The 27,039-nt window shown below is 41.6% G+C and overlaps 1 protein-coding gene across 3 annotated transcripts; it reads left to right on the top strand.

The window, feature by feature from the left end:
• The first annotated feature begins 374 nt into the window (after positions 1 to 374).
• Positions 375 to 25,628, top strand: tjp3 (tight junction protein 3). 3 transcript variants are annotated; one of them, XM_030433909.1, is made up of 30 exons: positions 375 to 547; positions 9,424 to 9,480; positions 10,054 to 10,178; positions 10,909 to 11,011; positions 11,094 to 11,388; positions 11,469 to 11,572; positions 11,677 to 11,866; positions 12,005 to 12,080; positions 12,190 to 12,287; positions 12,480 to 12,573; positions 13,176 to 13,358; positions 13,452 to 13,555; positions 13,890 to 13,977; positions 14,681 to 14,757; positions 15,032 to 15,128; positions 16,695 to 16,783; positions 16,881 to 16,953; positions 17,130 to 17,203; positions 17,304 to 17,367; positions 17,460 to 17,616; positions 18,371 to 18,479; positions 18,565 to 18,784; positions 18,867 to 19,072; positions 19,161 to 19,256; positions 19,369 to 19,448; positions 23,066 to 23,276; positions 23,366 to 23,466; positions 23,582 to 24,160; positions 24,899 to 24,963; positions 25,059 to 25,628. In XM_030433909.1, the coding sequence occupies exons 2-30, from the start codon at positions 9,433 to 9,435 to the stop codon at positions 25,177 to 25,179; spliced, it is 3,927 nt and encodes a 1,308-aa protein (XP_030289769.1). In that variant the 5' UTR covers positions 375 to 547; positions 9,424 to 9,432; the 3' UTR covers positions 25,180 to 25,628. The 3 variants fall into 3 exon arrangements, with proteins under 3 accessions (XP_030289769.1, XP_030289767.1, XP_030289768.1); XM_030433907.1 differs by lacking the exon at positions 375 to 547 and adding an exon at positions 4,168 to 4,605; XM_030433908.1 differs by lacking the exon at positions 375 to 547 and adding an exon at positions 6,099 to 6,343.
• The last annotated feature ends 1,411 nt before the right edge of the window (positions 25,629 to 27,039 follow it).

Genomic DNA, 27,039 nt, shown 5'->3' with positions numbered 1-27,039 from the left:
TAAGAATTGTTTTTTTTATCTGATTGTTAATAAAACATTAAATAAAATGTGTTGCTCTGGTTCTGATGCTACATGTAATCTCCAAAGTAACTAGTCACTAAACTTAATAAATGTAATTGAGCACAAAAAACTTCTACCACAGCCTCCAAACTGTGGTAGAAGTATAAATACCTCAGAATTGTATTTGACTAAATCTACTTAGAAACATTACATCCCTTAATCATTAACTACTTTACTGAAGTGAAACAAGTCTCTTTATCTCAACCAAAACTGGGAGGAGGACCTATGTGGAGTACCAACTTCCGGTTGGTTACGCTCTCCTCGCGTGATGACGTTGTGAAACTCACCTGTACGTCCGGCCGTCGACGCCACACCTCCCGCACCTGTCCTCAGGGAGATTTAGGAGAAACTTTTCAAAACTGCTGGGACAGTCTGCTCGAGTGGGTGAGACCGTGAAGAAAGATTTCCAGGGCGGATTTATAAAAACAAAAAAGTTTGACGAATCGACCGAGAGTCACGTTAAGCCCCGCGAGGAGGACCTTTACAGGTACGTTAGCTTCACTGCTGTCAAATGTTTCCTGGTGCTCAGGTAATAATCAAAGCATGGCTGTCAAGAGAGGTTTAGGAACAACAAAATGCTTTTACTGGAGTTATTTAAAAGAAAAACGTTATAAATTATGTGAATTAAGCAGCTATAAAGACCTTAAACCTCAAGATAAAGGGTTTAGCTGCTAGCAAAGGAGCTAGCTTTGAGCATTTGAGTGGTTTAGCTTATAACCGGATATTTACAAGAAACAGCCTGCTAGCTTCATCAGCTGTGGACACTTATAGGCCTAAATGTCAGCTGTGGTTATTGTCATGTTGTGAGGTTTGTCAAATTATACTGTGGTGTGTGGTTGACAGAATAGATAGGTGTGTGTGTCAGTGTGTGTGTGTTGGGGTTGGTGACTTTCAGCTGCAGCAGCCCCACTTTCCTCACCTTACCTGTTCTGCCACACTTGCAAGTTTCTACCTGCCTGTCAGAGAGTTTCACAATAGTTTCGACTCTGCATTCCCAAACAGCTGCGTCTTCTTTTCCCCTTGACTCCAATCAGAGTGTTTACTGATACACTGTTGTGATTAAGGGATGGGACCATGTAATCAGACTAAAAAGTGGGGGCTGCTGTTCTGGAAGCTTCCTGTGATTTGAGATCGAGTCCCAGATTTTCTAGCTACATCAAGAACCAAAGAACCGCCATTACAGAAACCTGCTTGAAGAGAGCTGTGTGTGGATATATGTCTCTGTTGTACAGCATCACATTGAGTCAGATTATTGTTGTCTTTATTCTTCTCATACCAAGGTCCAACAAAACCGTGTTTGGCATCTATTAAATAAATGACATGTAAACCAGAAGCAGAATATAGAACAAAGACAATGAGATAAAAGCTCATAAATGAAAATAAGAGTCATCAGATGCATATAAGCTCTAATATTGCTCTGAAACAGTCCTCATAGACTTACAGAAATGGCTTAATACACCCAGAGATGAAGTAAAGGATTACCTTGGTGTCAACACTGTGGTTAATCATGTGACGTTTCACTTAGTTAAATCATCTTAAAGTACATACAATAATAACACCCAGCGCTAACTTAAATGCACTATATAAAGTCAGATTGAGGTGATCTGTGATGTTCCATTAGGTGACACGTGGTGCACTTGTTATTGTGTTGCATTCACTGTCCAATTATTTTCTTTCTTAAACAACACGGTGCACTAAAGACCGATCATCTATGAATCTGTTTTCCTCAGTGTGCAGTCTTGTAAAAAGTACCTAGAAGCCATACTTAATTAAATTTTAAGATGGCGTGTTGGAAAAGTGAAAGTCACTCATCCAAATAGCATTTAAGTAAAAGCACTTAAAGCATCTGATGTTATATGTACTTAAAGTGGCAAAAGACAACTTTTCCCCACATAGTGTTTCCAGGTCATATGATTGTGGGCGCCGCTGTAGCAAAAACAAACAGATCGTTTTCCTTATCCGAGTCACAAATAACAACAAAAAAGGGCAAAACTTGAGATTATTCAATAATTTAGTCGATAATGGAGATGTGAAAGCAGACAGAAACTGTGCCAGGCTGCCAACCTGACTGAACTTACAGTGACTCTTCCTTTTTCCTGTGAGAGTTTGTGACCGGCGGCAGACAAATTTGTATCGTGATAGCAAGTTTTATAAGGAACTAGTCTGAACGAAGATGGTTTCATTATTAAGTCCATTAAATCGTGCCTTCAACATTTACTTAACAATATGTTACAGCAAAAAACGTGTCTGTTACCTGTTTAAGTTTTTAAAGGTAATGTGATACATATGCTTAAATCATACATATATTTAAATGTATGTATTGTTTACTCTGGGTCGACTGGTTATCACCCCGGCCTGTTACTGGGTCCAGTATTCATCGTTTTTCTGATGATCAGAGTGTAATCTTTTAAAAAATATATACAATTTCCGATGAAATATAACTTTAAAATGCGCTAATATGTTCAGATGCAGTATGCAATCTACAAAGAACCTTGTAACTAAAGTTATTAAATAAATGTAGTGGAGTAAAAGTACAATATTAACCTTCAAAATGTAGTGGAGTGGAAGTAAAAAGAATCAGAAAATACTTGTGTGAAGTACAAAACCTCAAAACTGTACTTAATTGTATGTACTTAGTTACATTCCATCAGTGTTGGTGTGTATTTCGTATTTCTTCATAACATACGTGTGTGTGTGTGTGTGTGTGTGTGTGTGTGTGTGTGTGTGTGTGTAGTCCAGGCAGCTATTAAGTGTTCGTTTACTGTACTTAAACACTGTTGACAGTACATGCCATGATTGAGTAACTCCAGTGTGAGCGGGAGCTACAGTACAAAGCTCCGTCCTGTGTAATTACAGCTGCTCTGTAAACCTCTGGAGTATTTGTCTTTTAGATCTCAAGACTCAGACAAAAAGCTTTGCTGTTCCTCATTAACCACAGACCCACTGTGTTTGAGTCCACTCCAGGCTTTAATACTCTCTCGGTCATTAATTTTTATTGGAGCAGGTTGTTTGCTTGATGCACCGTTGAAGAATTCCAGTTATGTGTCCCACTGAAAGTAGGCCTCTGTCTTCACAGTGATGCCCTGAGTTAAGCTCTGGGCTAACCTGGGCAGGTGCTCTGGAGGTGGTAGTTTGCATGTCGGATGGCCAACAGGAGTGGCTTCAGTTTAAAAAGAAAGAAACCCAACCTACTCTACTGCTGAACAGACTTTTGTCCTGACACATGACTGAGTGATTATTTACCTACTGGAGGGGGCACACCTTTGCTAAGCGTTTGCTTTAGTAACAGTAGTGGTTGTCTTCCGTTCTCTGTTTTCATCAGACTTGTGAATAATTCAGCAGGGGTGTCCTGGCTGACCAGAGGACAGCTGCTCCACCCGGCTGAACCAGAGCAGCTGTTACGTAGCAACAGCAAACTGTTGTCAAACTGACAAAGTTGGTGCTGCATCCAATGATTATTGTCATTATCGATAAATCTGCCTTCCAGCCTTTACATAAATCAAGCTGGTGTCTTTGCATGTCTTTTTCTATGTCAGACAAAGCAGGAAATCTCCATATTTGAGGGGTTAAAATCAACATTTTGTCAAAATAGTTGCTGATTGTTTTTGGTTGCAGCTCTAGCCACATTTTTACAATCCAGACTCAGTTCTGCGAAGGACGTTCTGTTCTTCAGGATCTGATAAACTGTTTGATGTAGTTATCACTCTCTGTTCACCCTTCATGTACAGACAGTTCCTCCACTTTGACTTCCCCTGGTACAAGTGATTATGTGACTGTAGTCTTGAGCAGGCGGGACACTGATAAACAGAGTCGGACAGAAAAACACTGCAGCACACCCACGCTTTTGGGTGTGCATCGATGCTGACCATGAAGGTCAAATACCATGAGAGCTCTGTGTTGCCACAGTGTCATTTCCTGCTCCTGAAACCTCTCAGCGCCCATGCAGGAACCCAGGAAACTTTACTCAGGACAAGCAGACCTATAGTGTAGCAAACACCCCGTCAATTATTAACGGCCCAGTGCTCTCATTCCCCCGAGGTAACCATAGCACCCAGCAGGCTGAAACTCAGCCAGCAGACTAGAACCTGCTGCTGCCTTGTGGGAAAGACTACAAGTTAACTAACACACACACACACGCATACCCCTGACAGTGGGAGCAACTGGACCTATTTGACTTTATGAACCGGTCACACAGGGAATAATACTGATCATTACTCTGGAGTGATGGACACATCTGTGGGGAGCAGCGGAGAGTCCATGTGTTGTTTTCATTTTCAGGATTTTAAGCTGAATACTTTGAAGCGTCCTGCGGCCTTGTTCTGTGGATCGTTTGTCTTTCTTCTACTCTGAGAGCTGCATCAGTGACCGTGTGTGGCTGAGACACCGACTACATTTTTGTGTGCGTCCGTCACAGTCGGACGGAAGTGACTGAGTTAATCAACAGGTTTTTTTTTTATCATCATGAATCTGACGCAGCGAATGAAACTACTGAAGCACTTTGGCTCTTTGCCCCCTGAGCCTAAACCACCGCTGCTAGTGGTTCCTGTAAGTGGATGATAGTGATGTAGCAACAGCCTGTATTCAACATCTTAATGCTCCAGTGCTGTCTGCGTCGTTATGATTTGTCTTTAGTGTTGCACTGTTTTCATTTCATCAACATATTTTACACTTTGTTAAACGCCACGGACCATTCGGCTGGGACATCATTACAAATGCATGTTTTCTGGTCAAGATTTAGGCAAAGACCGTGAGCTGACTTTAATTAAGATCCAAAAGTTATGTGATGTGCTTCAATTTATTTTTGCATATCTGACAACATAAACACCGATCACATGAGGATAAACTGTCTAAAGTAAAATTCTCATCCATCAGTGTGACTGTTAATACCTTTTGTCATAATTTCTTTACAATTTGCTGACTGAATGGTTTCTAGATTCATTGAAAAAAGAAGATAATGTCAGGTGAAGGTTGGAATAAGGAAGTCACGATGTTCCTAATGACCAGTTCCTCTGTTGTTTAAAGGGGCTCTGTGGAACTTCTGTGTTGTGCTGAAAGCTGATCGTTTGTTTATCGAAGCGGGCCCCTTTTCTAAAGTTATAATAACCACTGTTGCCCTCTGTTAGCAGAGCAGAGCGAGGCACTGAGACGCGGCACTAGAGAACGTGCTTAGAGTCACATCCTTTTAAACTGTCACAGAAAATCAGACCGGAGTCCTTCAGAAAGAAATCCACAGTCCAGCAGCATTAAACAACTTCAACAAATCATCCACAGACTTGTGTAGACAACCGAGAGGGACGGGAAGGCCTCATTTTTCATGTCACGTTATAATCCGCTCATACATGGCCAATTAAAAAGGGATTAATACATGTACATTTCTGCAAAGAGGCCCTTTAAATGAAAGTTTAACTGTCAGCTGGCCAGTTTGCGTCGACTAGTGGACTTTTTTCAAAGTAAGATGGCACTTAAAGCACTTAATACTGTAGGTAACAGATGCTTGTTTTTATAAAGTAACATTTTACTTGTAGACATGACATTTAAGCGCAACTTGTGTTTATATGCGATTAAGTGTGTGCATAAATGAAACTGCTGGATAAATACCAGTTATAAGTTTAACTTGCTAGTGTTTCTGGTGCAGAGTAGTGAGTGTGGGACTGTTTAACTCTAATAAGCAGTGAAGAATATTTCCTTTACTGACTTTGAAAACTGCTTTGGTCATATTTTCTTTGCTTATACTCTTGAGTGTCCATGTCGTGTTTTAATATCTGGAGTTTACGTCACTCCACCACTTTACACTGATGCAGCGTTGCACACCTCTCTGTGATCACAGCCCCCGTCACATCTAAGATACTTCCCCACTGCTGATGTCTGTGTATGGGGATTTGCGTAAGGCCCTGCAGCTCCACCTTAAATCCAGGTTTATTGGAGGGCACTAGAGAGTGACTGTGAGAGTGGGCAAAGGTGGGGGAGGAGCGCTCCAGGTGAGGTTTCTCCTAGATGTTTTTTTTTCTCTCTTCTCTCTGCCGAGAGAGAAACTCGATAGCCTGTCACGTTAGGAATAATTTGAGCAGGAGAGTATCAGGTTTCCATCATCCATACAGAGCTGATCTGAGGAGGAAGGAACTGAAGCTGGATGACTGCGGGATCTGTGATTGTTTAGCTTTTGGTGTTGCTGCCATATGGAATATAAAGAGCTGTCTGTTCATTGAGCGCCACAGGCTGCAGGTGTTTTTGTTCAGCTTAGGGATCCCAGCGGGACATGGAAGTAAGGTTCAAGGACCAAGTGGTAAGTGGAGAAGGAGCAACACAAAGCATTAATAGCCTTACAGAATACCGCTGTCTGAAAGTAGCTAAAACATGGCTGTTAAGATATGAACAAAGGACATGAATTGATAGCAATATGAATGAGAATCTCAGCTAAACCTGAAGGTGCAGGAGTGTCAGGAAGGTTGTGGCCTTAAACCAGGCTCAGATCACGAGACTGGAAATCACTGTCAGCTTTCTTAATTCTATCGCTTTATTCGATCTGATAAACATTTAGAGCTGCAACAATTAGCAGATTCACTGATTAGAGGAAAATTAATCGCGACTGTTTTGTTAATCGATACATCGTTTCTGTCATTTTTCAAGCAATAACATCAAACATTTGCAAACAATTTGCTGCTTTTCTTGTCATTCATGAGAGTAAATGAAGAGTCTTTGGGTTTTGGACTGTTGGTTGGGAAAAAAAACAGCAATTTGAGGAAGAATCATTAGTTGGCAACTGTAGAGTTAGAGGACTTAGTTCATGACAGTCTGATTCATCGAAACGTCTCATTTGTGACTGATTTGAAAGATTTTCAGTGCAGGCACATGTTGATCTGCTTTGCTCCAAACCCGTATTTGTTTCTAGAAATCTCAAGCTGTTTTTCAGGAAATTCCCTCGACTGATGGCTGATGGCAATGGCGACGATTTGAATATTTTTCTTTCTTTAACTCCAGTAGCAGATGAGAATTTAGGTCAACAGTGATTTCCTCTTGTTGAACATTCACAGCGCCACAGAGTTAAAGTTTAACGGACTGTACCATCAGTGTGCCGAGGTTTGCCGGCTCTATCTGAATATAGGTCATCTCAGTACTTTTGTGTTGCGACAGTATTTTAACGAAGTTGTCCTCTCGTGAAGTTGTTTTACAGTCATGTTTGCTCCTTACTCATCATCTTATTCAGTGGTTACCGCTGCTTTCTCTGGTTTATCATCCTTGTTTGACTTTTTTACCAAAGCAACTGCAGTAAAACTACAAACAAACATCTTCAAGCTTCATCTTAGATTAAAATTAGACTGCAGCTCGTCATGCAGTTTGAAATTCCACAGCCAACTTCTACTGGAGCGATCGGCTCAGTTGCTGGTTATTCCTCTCTGTCAGGTTAATGATTAACTTGTTCAAACAAATGGTCTACTGTTCACAGGTCACACTGTACACCTGCGCTCGTGGATACCTCCTCCAGCGAGTTTGAGATTTTTGTGGTGATCATATGTGAGATTTCTACCGCTTAAATATTAGAGAATGAAACCAGGACAGACTTTAAGGGCTGCAAGTAATCGTTGATTGTTTTCTTTTTCAATCGATTAGTTATTTGGTCCATTAAATGTCAGAAATCAGTAAAAAACTTGTTGATCAGTGTTTTCCAAAGACCAAGATAATGTCCTTAAATGTCACCTTTTTATCCCACAACCCAAATATATAGTTTAGTGACATAGAAAAGCAAAGAAACCAGACAATTTCCCATTTAAGAAGCTGGAATCAGGTATTTATTTTATTTTATTTCTTAAAACTGATTCATCTGTTATTTCAAATAGTTGGCAAATACCTTAATAGTTGACAACTAACCATTCAATTGTTGCAGCTCTAATTGACTGACTGTAAAAAAAAAAGAGGTTGGAGGATCAGTGAATTAAAGTTTTATGTTCAGATGATGTGTGTGGGTGTGACATGATATGAGGTACATGGCTGATGTTTGAGCTCTGTGAATTCCTTAAAGTTGTAAATGTCATCTGTGCAGCACTGCGAGTGTCAACAGATGTCACTGTCTTGTGCTCGTGCATGTGTGTTTGAACAAGTTGTGTTTTTCTCACTTGACTACAACAGTTCCTGTGTGTCTTTAACTAGAGGAGCTGGCTTTACCCGTTCTTACTGTAACTCAGCTTCCCTCGTTGATGAAATATAGTTCAAGGACAGCCCCTGCTTTGTCTTTGCCTGCTTTTGAAAATAGCTAGTATGTGGAAAGTGATAAACACGAGAGGCATTTGTTCATGTTAGTGCAGCGAATAACCGCCTGTGATTTGTTGCGGGGCAAGAAACAGAAATTGAACTCAGTCAAAATGTTTTTGGACAGAAATGTAGAAATTTGCTCGATACAGATACAACAAACGCCAATTCCAGTTTTCTTATTGCGCAACGATCCAGCATCAAATAACCAACGTGACCGAAGAGTCTTCACAGAAATAACCTGGTGGTTTTAAAGATATTGACTGAAGATAACTTGAATGCTCTGCTGTGTCACCAGCCTCTAGGTCTGAGTGATTTTGACTGTGACAGGGTCAAACATAGAAATGTAGCTGCGTCACATCAGGAGGAAATATCCTCTAAAATAGGGGTGCAACTAACCATTCTTCATAATTTCACAATTTTCATAATTATGGATTAGTCTCTTAAATGTCCAAACATTTTTTTAAAGGCCGAAGTGACGTCTTTAGATTGAAGCCTCTTCATTTACGATAAAGAAAAGCAGTAAATTCTGGCATTTAAGAAGCTGCAACCAGCAGATGTTTAACATTTTGTCTTGAAAAAGTACTGAAAGAATTAATTGATTATTGAAATAGATAGTTATGTATTCTTTAAATTACAATGAGCGTTTTTCACGTAATTTTTTAGGCGAAACAAGAAGTCAATCAAGAAAATAATTGTCCAGTTTATCGATGTTGTAAATAACTTTCAGTTACGGCCATTGTTGTTCTCTATGCAATGTTTTTGAATGTGTACGCTGACTGAACAAGCCTCAGGTGTTATACATTGTCAGCGCCACAGGGACAGGGACAAGGATAGCATACATACACACACACACACACACATAGGTAGGTAGGTAGGTATAGGTAGCCCCTCCTCCATACCGGTCAGGCAGGATTGAGGCAGGTGACAGCATGCTCAGATCAGGTTGTACACACACTCTTCCTACTCTTCAGGCTCAACTGTCCTCCCTGTAATAACCTGGATTATTGGGATTCATAGTTTATGATTTCATATTTTCTCAGTTAATACTTATTTGCTCAATCTGTTCTCATCATTGTTGTGTGTGTGTTGGTTTTTTTTGTTTTTTTTTCTTTACAGAAACCAGGCATGGAGGAGCTAACAATATGGGAGCAACATACAATAACACTAAACAAAGTAAGTAGTTGTTCAATTAACATATGATGGTGTGATCGGGGTTGTGGTTGGATTTTGGTGAAGACATTGATGTGTTTTCTGTAAAAAAAAAAAGAAAAAAAAAAAAGGAAAAATAAACGCACAAAATTTGCAAGAAATTAAGTAAATCTGAAGTGCAGACCACTTGATCTTTGGTGCCTCAGTGCAGTTTGGTCTGTGCTCTCTGGCTGCACAAACACAGAAGTGAAAGTGGAGCCTGGATGTACGGCACAGAGGAAGTTTCAGTATTGTTTCCAAGGTTATTGTCAAAGGTCTTGCGGGGGTTGAGCAAGGCCGAGCTTCAGACCTCTCAGTTTCACAGCACTAGACTCCAGATGGAATTCACAGCGACACACCCAGCGGCTCTTCAGTCCCGCCTGTGAATGCTGCTGGAATGTGCTCCGTCTCCCTCTATCTCTACTCTGCATCTGCAACATATGCCCATACTCTGCCCGCTTACTCTCCTGCATTCTTTCTCTTCATTCATGTCACTTGCTGTCATTTTCCATCTGTCTGAAAGCTTGTTTTCCGTAATTTCTTCTCTCACAATGACAGGATTCCAAACTGGGGTTCGGCTTTGCCATATCAGGAGGCAAAGACAAGCCACACCCAGATACCGGGGACACCACTGTGGTGGTGTCAGATGTGCTGCCAAATGGACCAGCCATGGGACGACTTTTGTAAGTTGACCATCGCTCTGACAGGACTCTAGAAACCTTAAAATTAGGACTTGACTGTAAACACAAAAGAGCACACACTCTTATGTCATACATATGTAGATGTAAGGCCTTCATACACCAGGGACATGATGGACAAACAACATAAAAATGCAAATATCTTGCATCAAAAGTATTCTTACTGGCAGCGATGCAAATTTGCATCAACTAACAGTAATACCTGAAATATGACACAGGAGCTCAGAAAAAGTGACCTTGCTACAAGGGAAACAAAATGGCGTCACTATTTGCCGCAAAAATATTTGCTTTAATATGATAAGTGACAACTGTAACTAATGATTATTATATAAATTGATTTAGTTATTAGGTACTTGGTGTATAAAATGTCAGAAAATGGTAAAAAAAAAAAAAAAGGTTATGTTTCTGTGTTCTCCAAAGCCCAAGATGACGTCTATGAATGTCTTGTTTTTGTCCACAACCCAAAGATATTCAGTTAACTGTCAAAGAGGAGGGAATAAACCAGATTTAAGCAACTTGAGCCAGAGAATTATGACTTTTCTTTTCCTCAAGAAATTCCTCAAACTGATTAACAGATGATCAAAATGGTGCATGACTAATCCATTAGACCATTAATCATTGCAGCTCTAGTTTAAAGGCTTTTAAATTGATGGTTTGTGAGCCCACCATCAGAACCAGACTCACGTGTGTGTGTGTGTTTGCTTGTGCTCTGCAGCACCAAAGACCAAATCGTCATGGTCAATGGGGTGTCGATGGAGAACGTCCACTCCAACTACACCATTCAGACCCTCAGGTCCAGTGGCAAGACTGCAAACATAGTAAGTATGGAGGAAATGTCTTCTAATCTATCATGTTTTACTGTTAGGTCATGTATCTAAATCTGTCCATGTTTCTCTTTAGACAGTGAAACGTCCTCGCAAGATCCAGATCCCAGCGACCACTAGGCCGACTCGGGCTGCCTCCCATTCCAACCTGCTGGATGCAGACCCCCCCAGACGAACACGGCGCTACTCAGACGGCAGCGACAACAGAGACGACGACCGCTACCGTCCCCGCGCCCGAAGCAACACGCCAGACCGCAATGGACACGGAAACACACTACCCCTGATGTCGTCGGGGTACAAGAGGCTGCCGTATCAGGATGTTCCAGAGAAACCCATCAGAACTACGCTGCTTAAAAAGAAAATCACAGATGGTAAGACTTCACAGAGCCGGGAAAGATGTGGTATGAATTACTGATTTCTAATGGGATTCTTTTTTTTCCTCCTCCTGCAGAGTATGGATTGAAGCTGGGCAGTCAGATCTTCATCAAGCACATGACGGAAACAGGCCTGGCTGCAAAGGAGGGAACTCTGCAGGAGGGAGACCTCATTCTCAAGGTGAACATGAGGACTTGGATGATTAATCTAAAACGACTGTGTCAATACACGTACAACATCTTTCCTTGTCTGTTCACATTAATCAATTCAACTCCTTCAATCAGATCAATGGCATGACGACAGAGAATCTATCCCTGCTGGAGACCAAACACCTGGTGGAGAAGAGCAGGGGCAAACTGACCATGACCGTCCTCAGGGACGAGCGCAAGTTCCTGGTCAGCATCCCAGAGGTTGAGGACAGCGCACCCAACAGCGGAGACGACCGCCGCCGGGACAGCAGCTCCGAACTGGAGGGTGAGCGATGATGATGGAGAGGGAGGGGGAGGGAAGATGGGGTATATAATGTGAGCATGGTGGTTTGAGGTGTGTAAGCAGAAAGAAATGTAGAAATCATCGGTGTTAACTGTATTAGTGTTTTGTGTTTCCCATCAGACATTTCAGACCTTGACGAGGATATCCCCACTCACAGAACGTCTCGTCATCCCACCCGAGAGAAACGAACACGCAGGTACACATCACAACCACCAGGCCACTAGTACTGATAGACGTAAGTTGATGGATGTCACAAAAATAAAGGCACTAAAGAATTCCCGTTTCTTTTTTTTTTCTTTATCCAGAACAAGAGCTGAACTTCCTCCAGCCAAGTCTCGCGATTCATCACCGGTGCGCTCCACCTTGACTCGGCCTCCAGCAAGAACTCACGCCTCTCGCAGAGGTCAGTCCTGCCGAGAACGTTCATCCTCAGAAGACATTACATTATTATTTTGTTTGATATAAAGTAGAGCTGTGATTCTAATCGTGTGTCGGCAAAGGGTTAATGCATCTGTAGCTGCTGGAAGTCACGTTGAGATTGAAATCCAAAAGACGCCGGTCATAATGAGGTTTCTGTTGATTATTGCTCCTCCAGCTCCATCTGAGTCAGAGTCGGACCACAGTGCCTCTCCTCCTCTTCCTGTCAGGAGAAACAGTCTAGACATGAAGGATCACTCCAGCAAATACAAGTCAGTTCCATCTCAAAACATCCATTTTCAGCACACTCTGCGTATATTTCCTATATATTCAGATTTTGATGTGTAGATTAAATGACTGATCATGAAACTCAAAACCCTTTAAAACCACTAAAACAGACCAAGATTTATGAATCTAAATCATTTTCCATGCATGTAAAACATAAGTAAGCTTCAGTCGCAAGACAGCATGTTTTGTTTTGTTTTGTTTTGTTTTGTTTTGTTTTGACCAAACTTGCATTTAACTCTTTTTACAGCAACCTGTTTATCTGTGGAAACATTTAGACTTATATCAGTTTCAGTTTTAGTCTGACTGAATTATTTTTAGACTAGATGATAGTAGAATGGAGTTGGAGTAATAATCGTTCCTTTCATTCCTCTGCATTGGCGGTTTATACTCACCACGCCTGAAGTCTTTGTCAAACACATACATTCTTGTAAAACCAAATCAAGTTTTTCCACCAGTGATCTAGTAATCTATCTATGATTGCCATATCTCGCTTAAATTAACTTTGTACAGAACACAGAAACGCAACAAATATCAAATACGGTGTAAGGAAATGCCTTAAATAATACCTGATTTGCGCTTTCTCCAGAAGTCTGTCTGGTATGTCCACCCTCCCCAACCCCCGGTCGGCTCCGGCCGCCCATAACTGGCCCACCAGTCGCCCCACCTCCTCCGCATCGCGGCCTCGTAAGCCCGTTTCGGAGTCCGACTCTGACCGCAGCGTGTCCCCTCGACCGCGCAGAGAGAGTCCCCGCCCAGACACCAGATACAAGTAAGGATGAAGCTTGATGCAGGAGAAATTAAATCTCTTTTTCCACCACACATTTCCCAACTGTCTTTTCCTCACATTTCTTCTCCCCTTCAGAGTTCTCCCTGATCTGCCCCACGCTGGCCTGAGAGCCTCCCCCATCACTGTTCGCCCAGAGCCACCGAGGAGGGTCAGCTCTCCTTTCAGAGTCCCACCCCCAGGTCAGTGAACACGCACACACACACACTTCACATACAGATAATCAAACTTCCTTGTGGAAATACACACTTTGACAATATTTGTTTAATCTTTGAATGTTTGCTGCTGAACATCTGTTAACAGTCAAATAAAGCTAAAGCATGAACGGTGCTCTGTGCAGCGAAAACACTACTTACTAACTTTGAAATGGTATGAAACACTGTGGCAAGAGGAAAAAAACAGAACCATGTGATTCATAATATTGAAAGTAAAGTAGTTGTTAATCTATGCTGCAGCTCGGTGAAATCGACGCTTGCTGCGGTTTTGTTCCATAACTGTTGTCCTCCTTGTTCTCAGACTCTGAGTCAGAGTCAGACGACGGCAGCTCGGCGCCTCCTCAGAGGCACAGCACCACCTACAGTCAGGACTCCCTCAGCAGATACAGGTACAGATGAAGGCCCGACCCAAACCTCCAACCCCCCCACCCCCACCCCCCTCCCTGAAACCCAACAAGATGTCACGGACTGGGACACTGAGCAGACTGTGCACGCCTCCCCGTCATTAAAATTAGCTAATTGCATGTCTTTACTTAGGTTGATAAACTTAAATTACTAATATGTCTCATGATTTTTATTGATTTGCTCATTTTGTGGCTGAAGTCTCATTTTGTAGCCTTTTATTTTTTGCTTGGTTTGTGTTTGTGACTGTGTACCTTGTGTTTTGTGTTTGTTAACCAATGAAATAAAGGTGACTTCCACTGAACATGTCCCTCTCCTGTATGTGGCCAAGTGTTGATTAAACAGAGGACACTTATCACTGAAGCAACAGTAATTCAAATCAATCATCTGAGGAACAGTTCTGCCATTCCATAAAATCTGCATGTTTTAGTCAGCATGTTAAAAATCAATAGCGTATGAGATCAAACAAGACAACTGATACGACTGAGTGATTAATTTTGATCAGTTACAAAGCAGTAAAGCATCAAAGAGAGAGCTTCCCTCAGAGACTCTAAGGTGAATATTCAACATTTCAGTCACCCTCTCATCAATAATCATCATATTAGCCACGCGTCCCCCCCCTCTCCAAACGTAACTGAGATTTGTTGTCTTCCTCCTCCCTCACTCCCGCCTCCCTCTGTTTTCTTGCAGAGTCCTACCAGATGTGGCTGTGGAGCCGCCGAAATGGAGCGTCGCCAGTGCCACTGCCAGCAATCCACCACAGAAAGGTTTGTGTCATTGAGTCATTGGCATTATTGTAGAAGGAGCTGAGTGTGTGTGTGTGTGTGTGTCATTTGTATGTGTGTGTTTTGTGTTTTTATTTGTGGCTTAAATATCTGACACATTGGACATAAGCATTAAAACTTCAGTATTTTCTTTCTGATTGTTTTTTGCAGACATACTCATCTAAATTTTTTTAGCCTGTGACCGATGAATTACAAATGCATCCAAAATGATGTGCAGACGTGTGAAGTTGTTTACATAATTTATTGATCTTCACAGCTCCTTCGGAGTCTGAATCAGAGGCCAGCTACGCATCCGTCCCTCGCAGGGAATCTACAGACAGCACAAACTCCAACACGGCTCCAAACAGATACAGGTGAGAGATGCCGTGAGAGCTTTAATAAGAAGTCGACTCTCTCCGACATGTCTGGCTGGCAAGTCATTCTTTGCTCGGTCCTATTACGTGTCTCAGTAAGTTATCACAGTGACTGAGGATGCACAATACCAAAGCCCCAGAACCAGCTCACCTTAATGTAATGAAGCCATCGTTAATGTTACAAATAACACCTGTGCTCTTCCTGCTTTGCTGGGTTAAAAATGTCTGCAGTGAAAAGGGTGTACAGCTGAGCCCCAAGTGCTCAGAAACACACCTCTTAATACTGAAAACATGACCTGCAGGACTCTTCAAAAACCTAACTCTGAACTCATCCAGAGTACCTAAATGTAACATCATCCAACACTGTTGACAGTAAAGCAGCAGTCTATTGGTTGTAACCTGAGCACATGCATCAGAATTTGAGCAGGTCATATAATATGCCTGTAGTCAAATATTTGTTGATGGTAAATGGAAAATTCTGAGATAATTTGTCTTCAGTTTCACTTGTCTTTATACAGAGTAAATAGTAGATACATACACAGCAATACACATGCAGTAGTGTTACTGAAGAAGTCTTTATCACAATGTGAGTTCAGGTTAGTGAAGTGCTCTCTTGGGTAAAACTGACACCGCTGGTCATCCTGGAAAACATTTGAAAAGTCATTATTTAAAGGCAAAAATACCAAAGTCAAGACATTAAAGTCAATCTTGTGGCCTTTATTTATACTGGAGGGATAACCCTCGAAAAAAACAATTACAAGGAGAAATACTGTAAAAAAATAAAAGCAGGCTGGTAATAAAAGCTAAAACCATTAAGAAACATTCACATTTGAATAATGTAAAATAACCTTCAGTTACGTAAAAGCCCAAAAACGTTCCAGTCATGCGAAATGGTTATGATTTAAATAGTGTGAATGGTCAAATAAAAAATACAGATATGTGACCGATTACAACCAGATGATGGGAGGTTTGAGATCACATTTCTGAAATGGATAAAGGGTTTGAGAGTATTGATTTTGATGTGTAGCTGTAATTTGTGCCAAGAGTCGGGGGCACTAAAATCAAAAAGCAGTTAGGATCTAACTTGGAAAGCCCTGAAGCACGAGCCAGTGAGATAAACGTGTCCGATGAAGCCCGTCTGAGATGGGGAAAACTGTTGCGCAGGCAAATGTAACATGAATAAGTGTGTTATGAACATAGAATACAATAGACTTTAGTCTCTGGCGCAGAAGACACTTGGCACAGTTGAAATGAGACGTGTCAGTGCACCATGTAGATTACCGCTTCTCTGTGGGGACCTGTGAGGACACTGACAGGATGTCGGACTGGTTCAACTGCTTTACACTTTGTAAAACACTTTGTACACACTGATGACACATGACATGACTTCCTGCAAGGATTGCATCATATAGTGTTTCAACAACATTTTAGAGTAGGTTATTTATTCAGTGATCTCACACTGGACAGTTAAACAAAATAAGCATTCGTTGTTTTATTACAAGATGACAGAGAAGGTTAAATGACATAATTTGTAGTGCATTACATGTATTTGTCTTCTTCTCTCAGAGTCCTTCCTGAGGTGAAAGCCACTCCAGTTGCTGTGCGGCGGGAGTCTTCTCGTCGCGCCCCATCACCCATCCGACCACCTCCAGATGGTCAGTAAACACACCCCCACCCTCTCCTCCTCTGTGTTTTCATCTAGGGAAATGTCAGTCTTGACCACAGTATCTGTTATGTGTTTATCTCCTTCAGACTCGTCTGACTCAGATGAGCTGTCTCAACTCAGGAGGTCTGGGAGCTCTGAGCGAGGGGAGAGCCAGCGTCGGTACGACTGACCACACACTTCTTCTAAATCGTAGCGATATTCTCACATTCAAACTGTTGTTCTGTGGTTACAAAGCTTTAAACTCTCTCAGAACTTTCTCTTGGTTCTGGTGTTGTTTTTGGTGTGGAAGTGTAATTACACAAATATGACAGACTGATGTTTTCTCCACCTCACAGTGTTCCTCGTCCCACTAATGGAACCGGTACCGTCAAGTCTGGGATTTCGGTGAAGAGCAACCCACCACTCTACTGTAAGGAGTTTGATGATCGATTTATTGTTTGCCTTAATTAGTGATTGATTAATCAAAAAGAAGTCTAACTGTTCACTCTCTGTTTCCTTATCTCTTCTAGCCAAGACTGTCGAAGAGCCCATCTACTCCCTACCTCCAGATTCTTACCCATCACCTAATCCAGGGTGAGTAATCTACATTTACATGGATAACAACATGTAGGAAATTCATCTCAACAGAAATACACGTAATAATAAATTCTCCTCCTCATTCTCAGGTACAGCTCAGACCTTCAGACGGTGTCGTTCGTGAAGGAGGGCAGCGTTGGTCTGAGGCTGGTGGGGGGAAACGATGTTGGCATATTCGTAGGTGGAGTTCAGCCAAACAGCCCCGCCTATGAACAGGGAATGAAAGAGGGCGACCAGATCATGCAGGTGAGATTTTACACCTTCCATTAGGTCATTTTATAGGTCATGGAAAGTTCAGCCCAAAATCAGAAATGCATGTTCATCCTCTTACCTATAGGGCTATTCATCCATCTAATTTGTAAATTTGGCATAGATGTCTGTCTTCTCTCAACTACGAGTGTCTCTTACATGAGTGCACGCTTCTTTCTGCGCTGTGATTAGGCCGGTGGGTGTAGTTCCGTAGTAAGAAAATAGTTCCTACATGAAACTGCTCACAACAAGATCTGTGGATTATCTTGAGTAACCAGGTCATGATTTCTGGCCATTTAGCGCTTCTTTTGGAGGGGGGGCAGACATCTCTACAGCCGATATCTCCAAAACTAGGCAACGCACCATAAAACAATCAAAATGGATAAATGGCTCTACAGGTACACAGGAGGATAAACACGTATTTTTGTTTTTGGGGTGAGCCATCACTTTAATGTTTATTTCAATATATTGGAGGGGAATCTCCACTACAGGTCCTTTTTCATCATGTTAGCTCAAGATCTTGGAGAAATTGCATCAGTCTGGCAAAAAATATTACAGGTCACAATGAATCAGCACAATTTCTGTTATGTTCACATCAGATCTCCCTGCTAGTTGAGCTTCAGGAAGTCAAAGTGAATTAAAATGTGGTTACAGGCTGTTGTGTAATCCACAGTCAGTTGTAAGATATCTTTTTGCATCATTTTATTAAAATTATTTCAATATAAAATATCCAGACTTCTTTCTTTTTCAGGTAAATAAGGTTGATTTTGGTCAGTTCACACGAGAGGAGGCAGCCAACTTCCTCCTGAACATCAAGAAGGGAGAGCCAGTTCAAATCTGCACTCAGCACAAGATGGACAGTAAGTTTGTCGCTCGAGTGCTTAAATGATAATCATGGGTGAAGATACCGCCGATTAGTGGTCTTAACTTTCTTCGTTTCCGCAGTTTATAAGAAGATCATCAAGTCCAACCTGGCCGACAATTTCTACATCCGCACCCACTTTGACCACGAGGCGGAGGGCCCCATCGGCCTGAGCTTCTCCAGAGGAGAGGTGTTCAGGGTGGTCGACACGATGCACCGCGGGAAGCTGGGCCACTGGCTGGCCGTACGCATGGGGAACGACCTGCACGAGATGGATAAAGGCACCATCCCCAACCAGGCCAGGTCAGGAAGAGACGGAAACGAGATTTAGATTTGTTGTTAAACCAAGTTATTTAGTTTTTACATCTGTCGCTACCTCCCACAGCGCTGAGACGTTGGCCAGCTTAGAGCAGGCGCAGCGGGGAACCGGGGAGAGGCAGGTGTCAGGACCGAGAGCGGAGTTCTGGAAACTGCGGGGGCTCAGAGGGAACAAGAAGAACGAAAAGTACACCCGTCGGTCTCGTGAGGATCTGCTGCAGCTCACCATTCAGGGCAAATTCCCGGCCTACGAGAGAGTCCTGCTCAGAGAAGGTGTGTTTTGAAAGTCGCGTTTTTCATTTTCCTAACACAGCATCAAGTTGAAAAAGTCTGAATAATCTTGAATTATTTGTGTCTGCAGCTAACTTCAAACGACCCATCGTCATTATGGGCCCTCTGAATGATATCGCCATGGAGAAGCTGGCCAGAGAATTGCCTGATGAATATGAAGTGGCGAGTGAGTGCCTTGTTTTTGACACTTTCTTACGTGATGTTTTAGTTATTCTGCTGATCTATTGTGCACCGATCCAATGATTTTAAAATGAGCGCTGTTTTCGTCTTCAATGCAGACATGGTTCCGCGCAGTGGAGCAGGAGAAAGTGGCTCCACCGTTATTAAACTGGACACTGTGAGGAGAATAGCGGAGAAGGTGAGCCCGTCTTGGAAACAGTTTGTTATTCAGTCACTTTCAAAGCAAAGCAACAGCAGCAACCTTTTTTAGTGTGAATGCTGAATCATCATTCTCTTGTTCTCCTGGAATTGAAGATATGTTATCGTCATTTTTCCCTCCGTATGTTTTTTTGGGTTCACTACTCCTTCCACATCTTTTGGGTTTGAGAAACCGTTCAACTATCAAAATGTTTAGCTCGTAACAGAGAATAAACAGAGAATAAATGTACATGATAATATTAAGCTTTTTCTGCAAACTTTCTCTCTATGGAGAAATCTTCAAATCCTCTTTAAACCCCGAGCTCCTTTAGAACTCTTCTGCTTCTTGAAAGATTTAGCTGCAGACACCATTGCAGCTTTAAAGTTCAATACCTTTAGCTATATTCCTTGTACTCTGCTTTTTAAAATCTTTTATACATTTTTAATTATGACAGTTTTATTTGTCTGTTTTTTTGCTTTTTGCTCTCTACATTCCCTAATTTTCACCTCTCATACACGTATAAATATATATATTATATTTATTATGTGGTAATATAACAGAAAAATGTAGGAAATCTTCTCATCTTTCAACTGATGGATGACTGTCAGTGCAAATACGAGGCTATTATAAATACAAGGTTTATAAAAACACTCACAAGAAAAGTCTCAAATTTTTTTTTCTTTTTTTCTTTATATATATTTTTTAGGTGCAGTACAAGTGACAGATGTGAACATACGTATATATATAAAATGGTACAAAATGAAACGGAGGAACTTATAACAAAGAAACACAGAAACAAACCAAAAACAAATTATAGCAATAATACGGAGGAAGAAAAAAAAGAAAGAAGAAGAAAAAAGAAAACAAAAGACTAACAGTAGCAGTAATTGCAGAAGGATTGTCGGCATGTATTCATAAACATTTACTGGACACAGCGCAGTCTCCGCACACACACACACACACCTTCTCCGGTCAGCTCATCAGGATCATCCTCACCACCTGGGAATGTGGATTGTATGATTTTTGAAAGCCTGTCAATAAAGTCAGTGACGGCTCTCACAGAATCATTACACTCCACATCCTCATTGTGAGTCCTAATCATGATGCAGGCTGAGTTCACCGTAACTACACTTAAATGAATAAAAAGTGTTCACCCATTTTCAAACGATATCCCAGGCTGAGGGATACCCAATTTTTGTGTATAATTTGGTTTTTGGTTAAGTTTCTCGTGATGTTTATGTTTTTTGTTTTTTTCCCCCATTTCACTTTACTGCTACCACCACCACCAACACTACGAATACTACTAGGATACTACAACTTAAACTACTTCTACTGCTACAGCTTAAAGGAGAACTTTGGCCGTTTTAACCCATATCCCTGTTGATCGAGGTTACCGAGTGCTGTCATTAGGAAAAATAACGAGAACATTTGGCACAACATTTACCGAGTATCAGAACGGCAGCTAAAGCGAACCTATGGGGGCAGACATAACCGAAAGTGAAACTTAAGGATGCCTGCCCCCATAGGTTCGCTTTAGCTGCCGTCCTGATATCTGGTCAATACTGTGCAAAAAATTCACGTTATTTTTCCTACTGACAGCACTCGATCAACAGGGATATGAGTTAAAAACGGCCGAAGTTCTCCTTTAACTTACACTACTACAACTACAACTACAATATTATTCCTTCTACTACTGCTGTTACCACTGCTACTACTTATTCTACTATACTAAAGTTTGAGAGTTTTTGGCCTTTGAGCAAAGAGAGCCCCGTCTTCCTTCAGGCTTTTTTCAACTTATCCCTCTCTCCTTCATTGAGGACATTATGGCTATGACACAAATCCCGATGTTAATTTGGGCTGGAATTTCTGCATGATGGCAAATGGAACTAGTTTTATAAATCATTGTAATTCCATATTTTTTGACTTTTTTGAGGGTTAGGGTAGACCCATGCAATTTGTTTTCCCCCCTTTTTGCCTTACTGCTAGTTCTCCAGATTATCATTAAAATAGATTACTTTTTTTAAAAGGCGAATGCCAATGGGTGAACCGGAGCAACCCGGAGAAAACCGTACAAAAACCCAGAGAACAGAGTCACTCCACTCAGGAGACCCAGTCAGACCCACATGTATCAGGCAGCCAGACACACTACTCCACTGGGACATCGACACTCAAACCTCACTCGCACAAGCATCATTTGTTCATTCGCTTTCGAAAGACAGAATGAAGTTTCTCCATCTTGATGACCTAGCTGGCTCTTCTGCTTGTGCAAGCATGATCATCTCTGACTCCTGGGCCTGTAATCTCTGGTGATTGCTCTGTAACTTCTCCAAGTGCTGCACCTGTTTTTCGAAGTCCACCTTGAGCTCAATATTTAGTTTCATGAGGGTATTCAGTTCATAGCATTTGTCTTCTACCTCCAGATTTTTCCTTAAGGCCTTCCTACCTTTCATCCTAACAAAAGGAGATAAATTTGACCGTGGGGTTTTGCTCGTCCTCTTAATCTCCAATTTAAGATCATGTATTTCATGGGACAACAGCGCTATGCTTTGAAGACAGAACTCTCTCTCTTCCTCCCAGGGCTCTTTGACTCTGTCATTTTGCACCTCTGAAAGGCCTAAGGATTCCGGTAGCACTTCTACCTCCTCTGTTGACATTCTTGTTAAGTGAGGTGACTCGCTGATTTCTGAACCTGCACTCTCTGTGCAAGTCTCTTGGCACAAGTCGTCACTATTTTCTTGGAAGAGGTTTTCTTCCTGACTGGTTGGGTCCTGGCTGGTGCTAGCTTGGCTGGGCTCCTCGTTGTTTTCCTCTCCGTTCATGTCTCCAGGTTTGTCAGAGTCGGTGCTCTGTGTGTCACCTCCTTGGTGCAAGTCACTATTTTCTTGGAAGAGGTTCTCTTCCTGACTGGTTGGGTCCTGGCTGGTGCTAGCTTGGCTGGGCTCCTGGTTGTTTTCCTCTCCGTTCATGTCTTCAGGTTTGTCAGAGTCGGTGCTCTGTGTGTCACCTCCTTGGTGCAAGTCGCTATTGTCTTGGAAGAGGTTCTCTTCCTGGCTGGTTTGGTCCTGGCTGCTGCTAGCTTGGTTGTTCTCTATTCCGTTCATGTCTGTGCGTCTGTTCATGTTAGTTAACATAAATGAAATGTAAGTGAAATGAAGCCCACCTTATGTTTTTGGGGCTTTGATCTTTCGGAATGTCCAGCAACATTCTCAAAGATCATAGCCTCAAAAGCCTTTGATCTATTAGTATGTTGCTGAATGTCGAACATTCTAAAAAGTCAATGATGATGTCATCATGACGTCATCATGACGTCATCATTGACCACATCATGATGACATTGATCTGTTAGAGTGTTACTCTGTTCTGATTGGTGGACTGATGTTGTGCTCTTTCTGTTGAATTTAACTGTTGATAAAGTCAAATGTTGATCTGCTTCAGGTTTAAACTCTTTCTCTCTCTGTCTGTCTCTCACAAAATATACCACCATGTTTTAGTCTTTTCAACTTATTCCCCTCTCTTTCATTGTATTCACTGTATTTTTGCAAGAAATCGACATGTTCTAGTTTTGTTTGGATTCTTGCTTACCTCCTCACACCTCACTGTTTTTTTTCTTTTTCCAGGACAGGCACCCTCTTCTGGACATCACTCCTACTGCAGTGGAAAGGCTCAACTACATCCAGTACCACCCGATGGTCCTGTTCTTGGACCCCCACAGCCGCAAAGACGTCAAGGCCATGAGGCAGAGGTACAGCCCCAACTCCAACAAGAGCTCCAGACGCCTTTACTCACAGGCCCTCAAGCTGAGGAAACACTGCAGCCACCTCTTCTCAGGTAACGACACATTGAAATTGATTAGAATATAAGATGGTAGACATAAAGCTTCATGTGCTGGTACCAATTTGCAATATGTTTTTTTCCAGCCCGTATTGACCTGCATCCCGGCTCCAATGTTTGGTATGAGAGTCTAAAGGATAAGATCCGACACCAGCAGTCCAAACCAGTCTGGGTGTCTGAAGTCACGGTACAAAAGACAGCTCTTCCAGACCTACACACAGAATTACAATGTCATAATTAACCCTTTTCTCTTAGACGTCTCCTTCTTCTCTGTTTTATTGAATTATTTTTCCCCTGTGCAGTTGGAGAGTGGCGAGGAGCATGACTTGGATGCTCTGGACCAAACCCAGTCGGACTACCTCAGTGCTGCCAGCGACCTGGAGGACACTGACGGAGAGGCCTTCACCGATGGAGAGGCGTACACCGACAACGAAGACCTAGAGGAGGCTTATCCCGGTCAGAACAGGGCCGATCCTCCCCGAGGCTCCAGGGTAGTTGGAGCTGCTTTAGCCAGATCATCTGAGCCTGCCCCCAGGCACCGCAGCCCCGACGAGGACCCCGAGCCTTACGCAGACAACTACTCTCTCAGAGAAATCCCTCCGCTGATGCACGTACCCGAGCCCAGGATTCCCCGTCGGGAGAGCTACAGCCCCCCTCACAGCGCTGCTGAGGCGGAAGACCCCACTCACCGCAGCTTCACAGACTCAGATTTCAGTGCTCTTGATATAATTGCACCAACCACTCCATCCGACGGACCCCCTGACTTTATAGCCCCCGACCCCTCCACTAGATACTCTGTGAACGAGCCCACGTATGCTGAGCCAGAGCCTCTGAGCCCACAGCAGGCCAGCCTGTCTGCTATTGAGGAGAAATTAGAACAGGTAAAGAAAACATTCCTCTTATTTTTAAAGGATTAAACCCATGTTTTATGCATTTAAGACCATCATAGTAAGTAGTCAGTAGATGGACAAAATTAGCTATTTTCATTTTTCAATAATTCTGTCAGTTAATTTTTAAGCAAACATGACAATTATTTCCTGGTTTTATCTTGTCAGATTTAAATATTTGCTAATGCATGACTGAATATCTTTAGGGTTTTTTTTTTTACTGTTGGTTGGACAAAAAAAGCAATTTATATGTGGCACCTTGAACTTTTAGAGACTCCGACAGACATTTGGGGGATTTTTTAGACCAAGACATCAGTTATTTAAGAAAAAAAACATGCAGGTTTATCAATCATGAAAATAAAAGTTAGAGCCGTAGTGTTTATTTATGTTGCTGTGGATATATAAATGCTGGTGTAAAACCTTGCAAAAGCCAAGAATGGGCTCCCAAACTTAACTGAAGTTACTTTTTAATACAAAAAGCTACATTATGATTTCTGTATAGTCTGGTTTTCTCAACAGTAATTGAAAGCACCAGCAGTGGAAGACTGACTTATTACCACACAACAAAAATCTAACTAAAGACCGCCAAAGATCATCTGTGTAACGAAGATGTGTCTGTTGTTGTGTGTATTTATGTAGTTAAACCCACATTTCATAGTCAGTAATCACAAGAAGAGAAAAAATGGTGAAGAACAAGTTGTTGTTTAACGCCAATCTCTTCCTCTCTTGTAGGCTCGCTCTGCTGACACACAGCCTGAGGCTCAGCCTGAGGTAAAGAAGGGCCCCCAGTTCATTGTGTAAGTCTTCTTTCGCTATCTTTGGGTTTTAGAGTAAAGATTAAAGACTATAGTTTGTTTACTAGTCTTGACCCATCTGTCCTGCTATTTTACAGCCTGGCGCATCATCACCAAGCGGTCCAGTTCAGACGCACACAGATCCGAGGCAGCGACAGCTCTGACGATGACGAAGATGAGACGGAAGACATCGAATGGGGTCCTGCAACTGAACTCTAGAGTTTGCGCTGAGGATTAAAGGTTGAGTCTACTGTACTCACCAGGACATTTCACTCCTCCAAGAAGCTCTTTGTTTCTTGGATCATTTTGAACAATTTGTCTGCTGGATGTGTCTGAAGATGTTGGTCAGCCCACATTAAGGGCCTGGCTGAGTTACTGGATATTCATTCAATAAATACATTCAGCCTTTTTAAAAGATTACTAAGAAAGGTTCCCGCATGAATGTTAAAGTCAAAGTGCCTCATTTCTTTACATATCTTTTATTTAAATAACTCCATGTCAAACAAATCCAATTAACCTTTGTCACTGCTGCTGTATGTAACTTGTATACAAATTCTAGTTTTATTAGAAATCACACTAAATTACTCTTAGGAATATGTAAGAATGTGTATTATATGTGTGGATGCTCCTTAACTTTTCTACATTAAACGGTTTTTCCTGATTTCAAACATGTTTGCTTTTTTTATCTATACAAGTCCGTGGATTCAAATAAGCAAATACAACGCTGATCACTGATATTGGCTAATGATGTGAAAATGAATTGTTATCCAAGGCTGCATAACTAACTGGGCAAAGAGGGCAATCACCCCAGACTCTATACCTCATATTGTTGCAGTTGTATTGTTGTTTATTTGATGAATTGTACCTTTTTAGTCTTTTTACATACACCAACCTGCAAGATATCCAGAAAAGTATGGTGGCTCTATGATTCCTGAGGCCTTGTCTTGTACATGAGCCCTGGTGTTAACACCTCTAATATCAGCCGATGTTGTGCTCACATGGTGCTCATTGTGTTTATCAAACTATAAAAAAAACTCACAGGAGAAGTAGGGATCATGAGTAAGAGCACACAACCCCTTTTAATGCCTTGTGGGAATCCCAGCGACTTATCCGGGTCCACTATGCAGTCACACTTTAGAGTTGAACTTTTCTTTTATTTATTTCATCTCCTCAGACTTCATCACTGAGTCCCCCTCTGGTGGTCAGAGTGGACAGAGGAGATAAATGTATAAAAACCAGTTTGATGCAGAATTCAACATTGCAAAGACGAAGAAGCAGAAGATTCTCTATTTGTGTCACATATCATTGGATGTACTTCGATCCCACATCAGAACATGTTCAAATAAAATAAAATGTTCATTCTTTTTTAATTTTTAGTCAGTGCCCTGAGAGGAAAAGACAGAACATAAACTTTATAGGAAACTAATCATTGAAATGTAAAACACCACAGTGTTTATAGCATTTAAATGTTCTATTTTGAAAAAACATCTATATAAATTGATGTAGTTTGAATTAGTGGTGGACCAATTATCGGCCCTGGCTGATTACTGGGGGCTATATGCATACTCAGCATTTTCAGACTATTGGTAGCAGTGGTTTTTGGTATGATGATTTGGTATTAGCAATTGTTGATAGTTTACTATTAAGCATCAGTCAGTTGTCTTTTTTTCTTCCACGGAAAACAGAAAAATATACATCAGAGGCATGTCCAAGGTTTTTTTCTCCTACCTGCCTCCTGTGAGGGACTCGGGGGGGGGGGGGGGGGGGAATTCAAAAACTGCCATACAAATAATATAACTGAATATTAATTTCAACTTTTTTTGTACATTTTTGGCCAACATAACTCCTGATAACTACAAAATATTCATCAATTTTCAGGTTTTTGACCCTTTAAATACCAGTTTGTTTACATTATGCCACTGTTATTTTAAAAAACACATACATAATAAATAGTATTTTTATGGTAGCCCCCCTTTTTTGTACTAAATGTGGTCTGTATTTATCAGTTGCATGAGGGTTTATTATGAGGCAAAGCGCCCTACCAAAATGCTGTAATGGCGGTGGAATAAAACAAACAAT

Source organism: Sparus aurata, chromosome 11 (assembly GCF_900880675.1).
Source record: "Sparus aurata chromosome 11, fSpaAur1.1, whole genome shotgun sequence".
Classification (NCBI taxonomy): domain Eukaryota; kingdom Metazoa; phylum Chordata; class Actinopteri; order Spariformes; family Sparidae; genus Sparus; species Sparus aurata.
This window is presented reverse-complemented; position numbering and strand designations above follow the sequence as displayed.

Excerpts from the sequence above, each read along its gene's own strand:
- tjp3 (XM_030433907.1), top strand. The coding sequence starts at position 4,522 with ATGAATCTGACGCAGCGAATGAAACTACTGAAGCACTTTGGCTCTTTG. Across the intron at positions 12,288-12,479 it reads AACTCACGCCTCTCGCAGAG|CTCCATCTGAGTCAGAGTCG; the intron begins GTCAGTCCTGCC and ends TTGCTCCTCCAG. Across the intron at positions 17,204-17,303 it reads GAGCAACCCACCACTCTACT|CCAAGACTGTCGAAGAGCCC; the intron begins GTAAGGAGTTTG and ends TATCTCTTCTAG.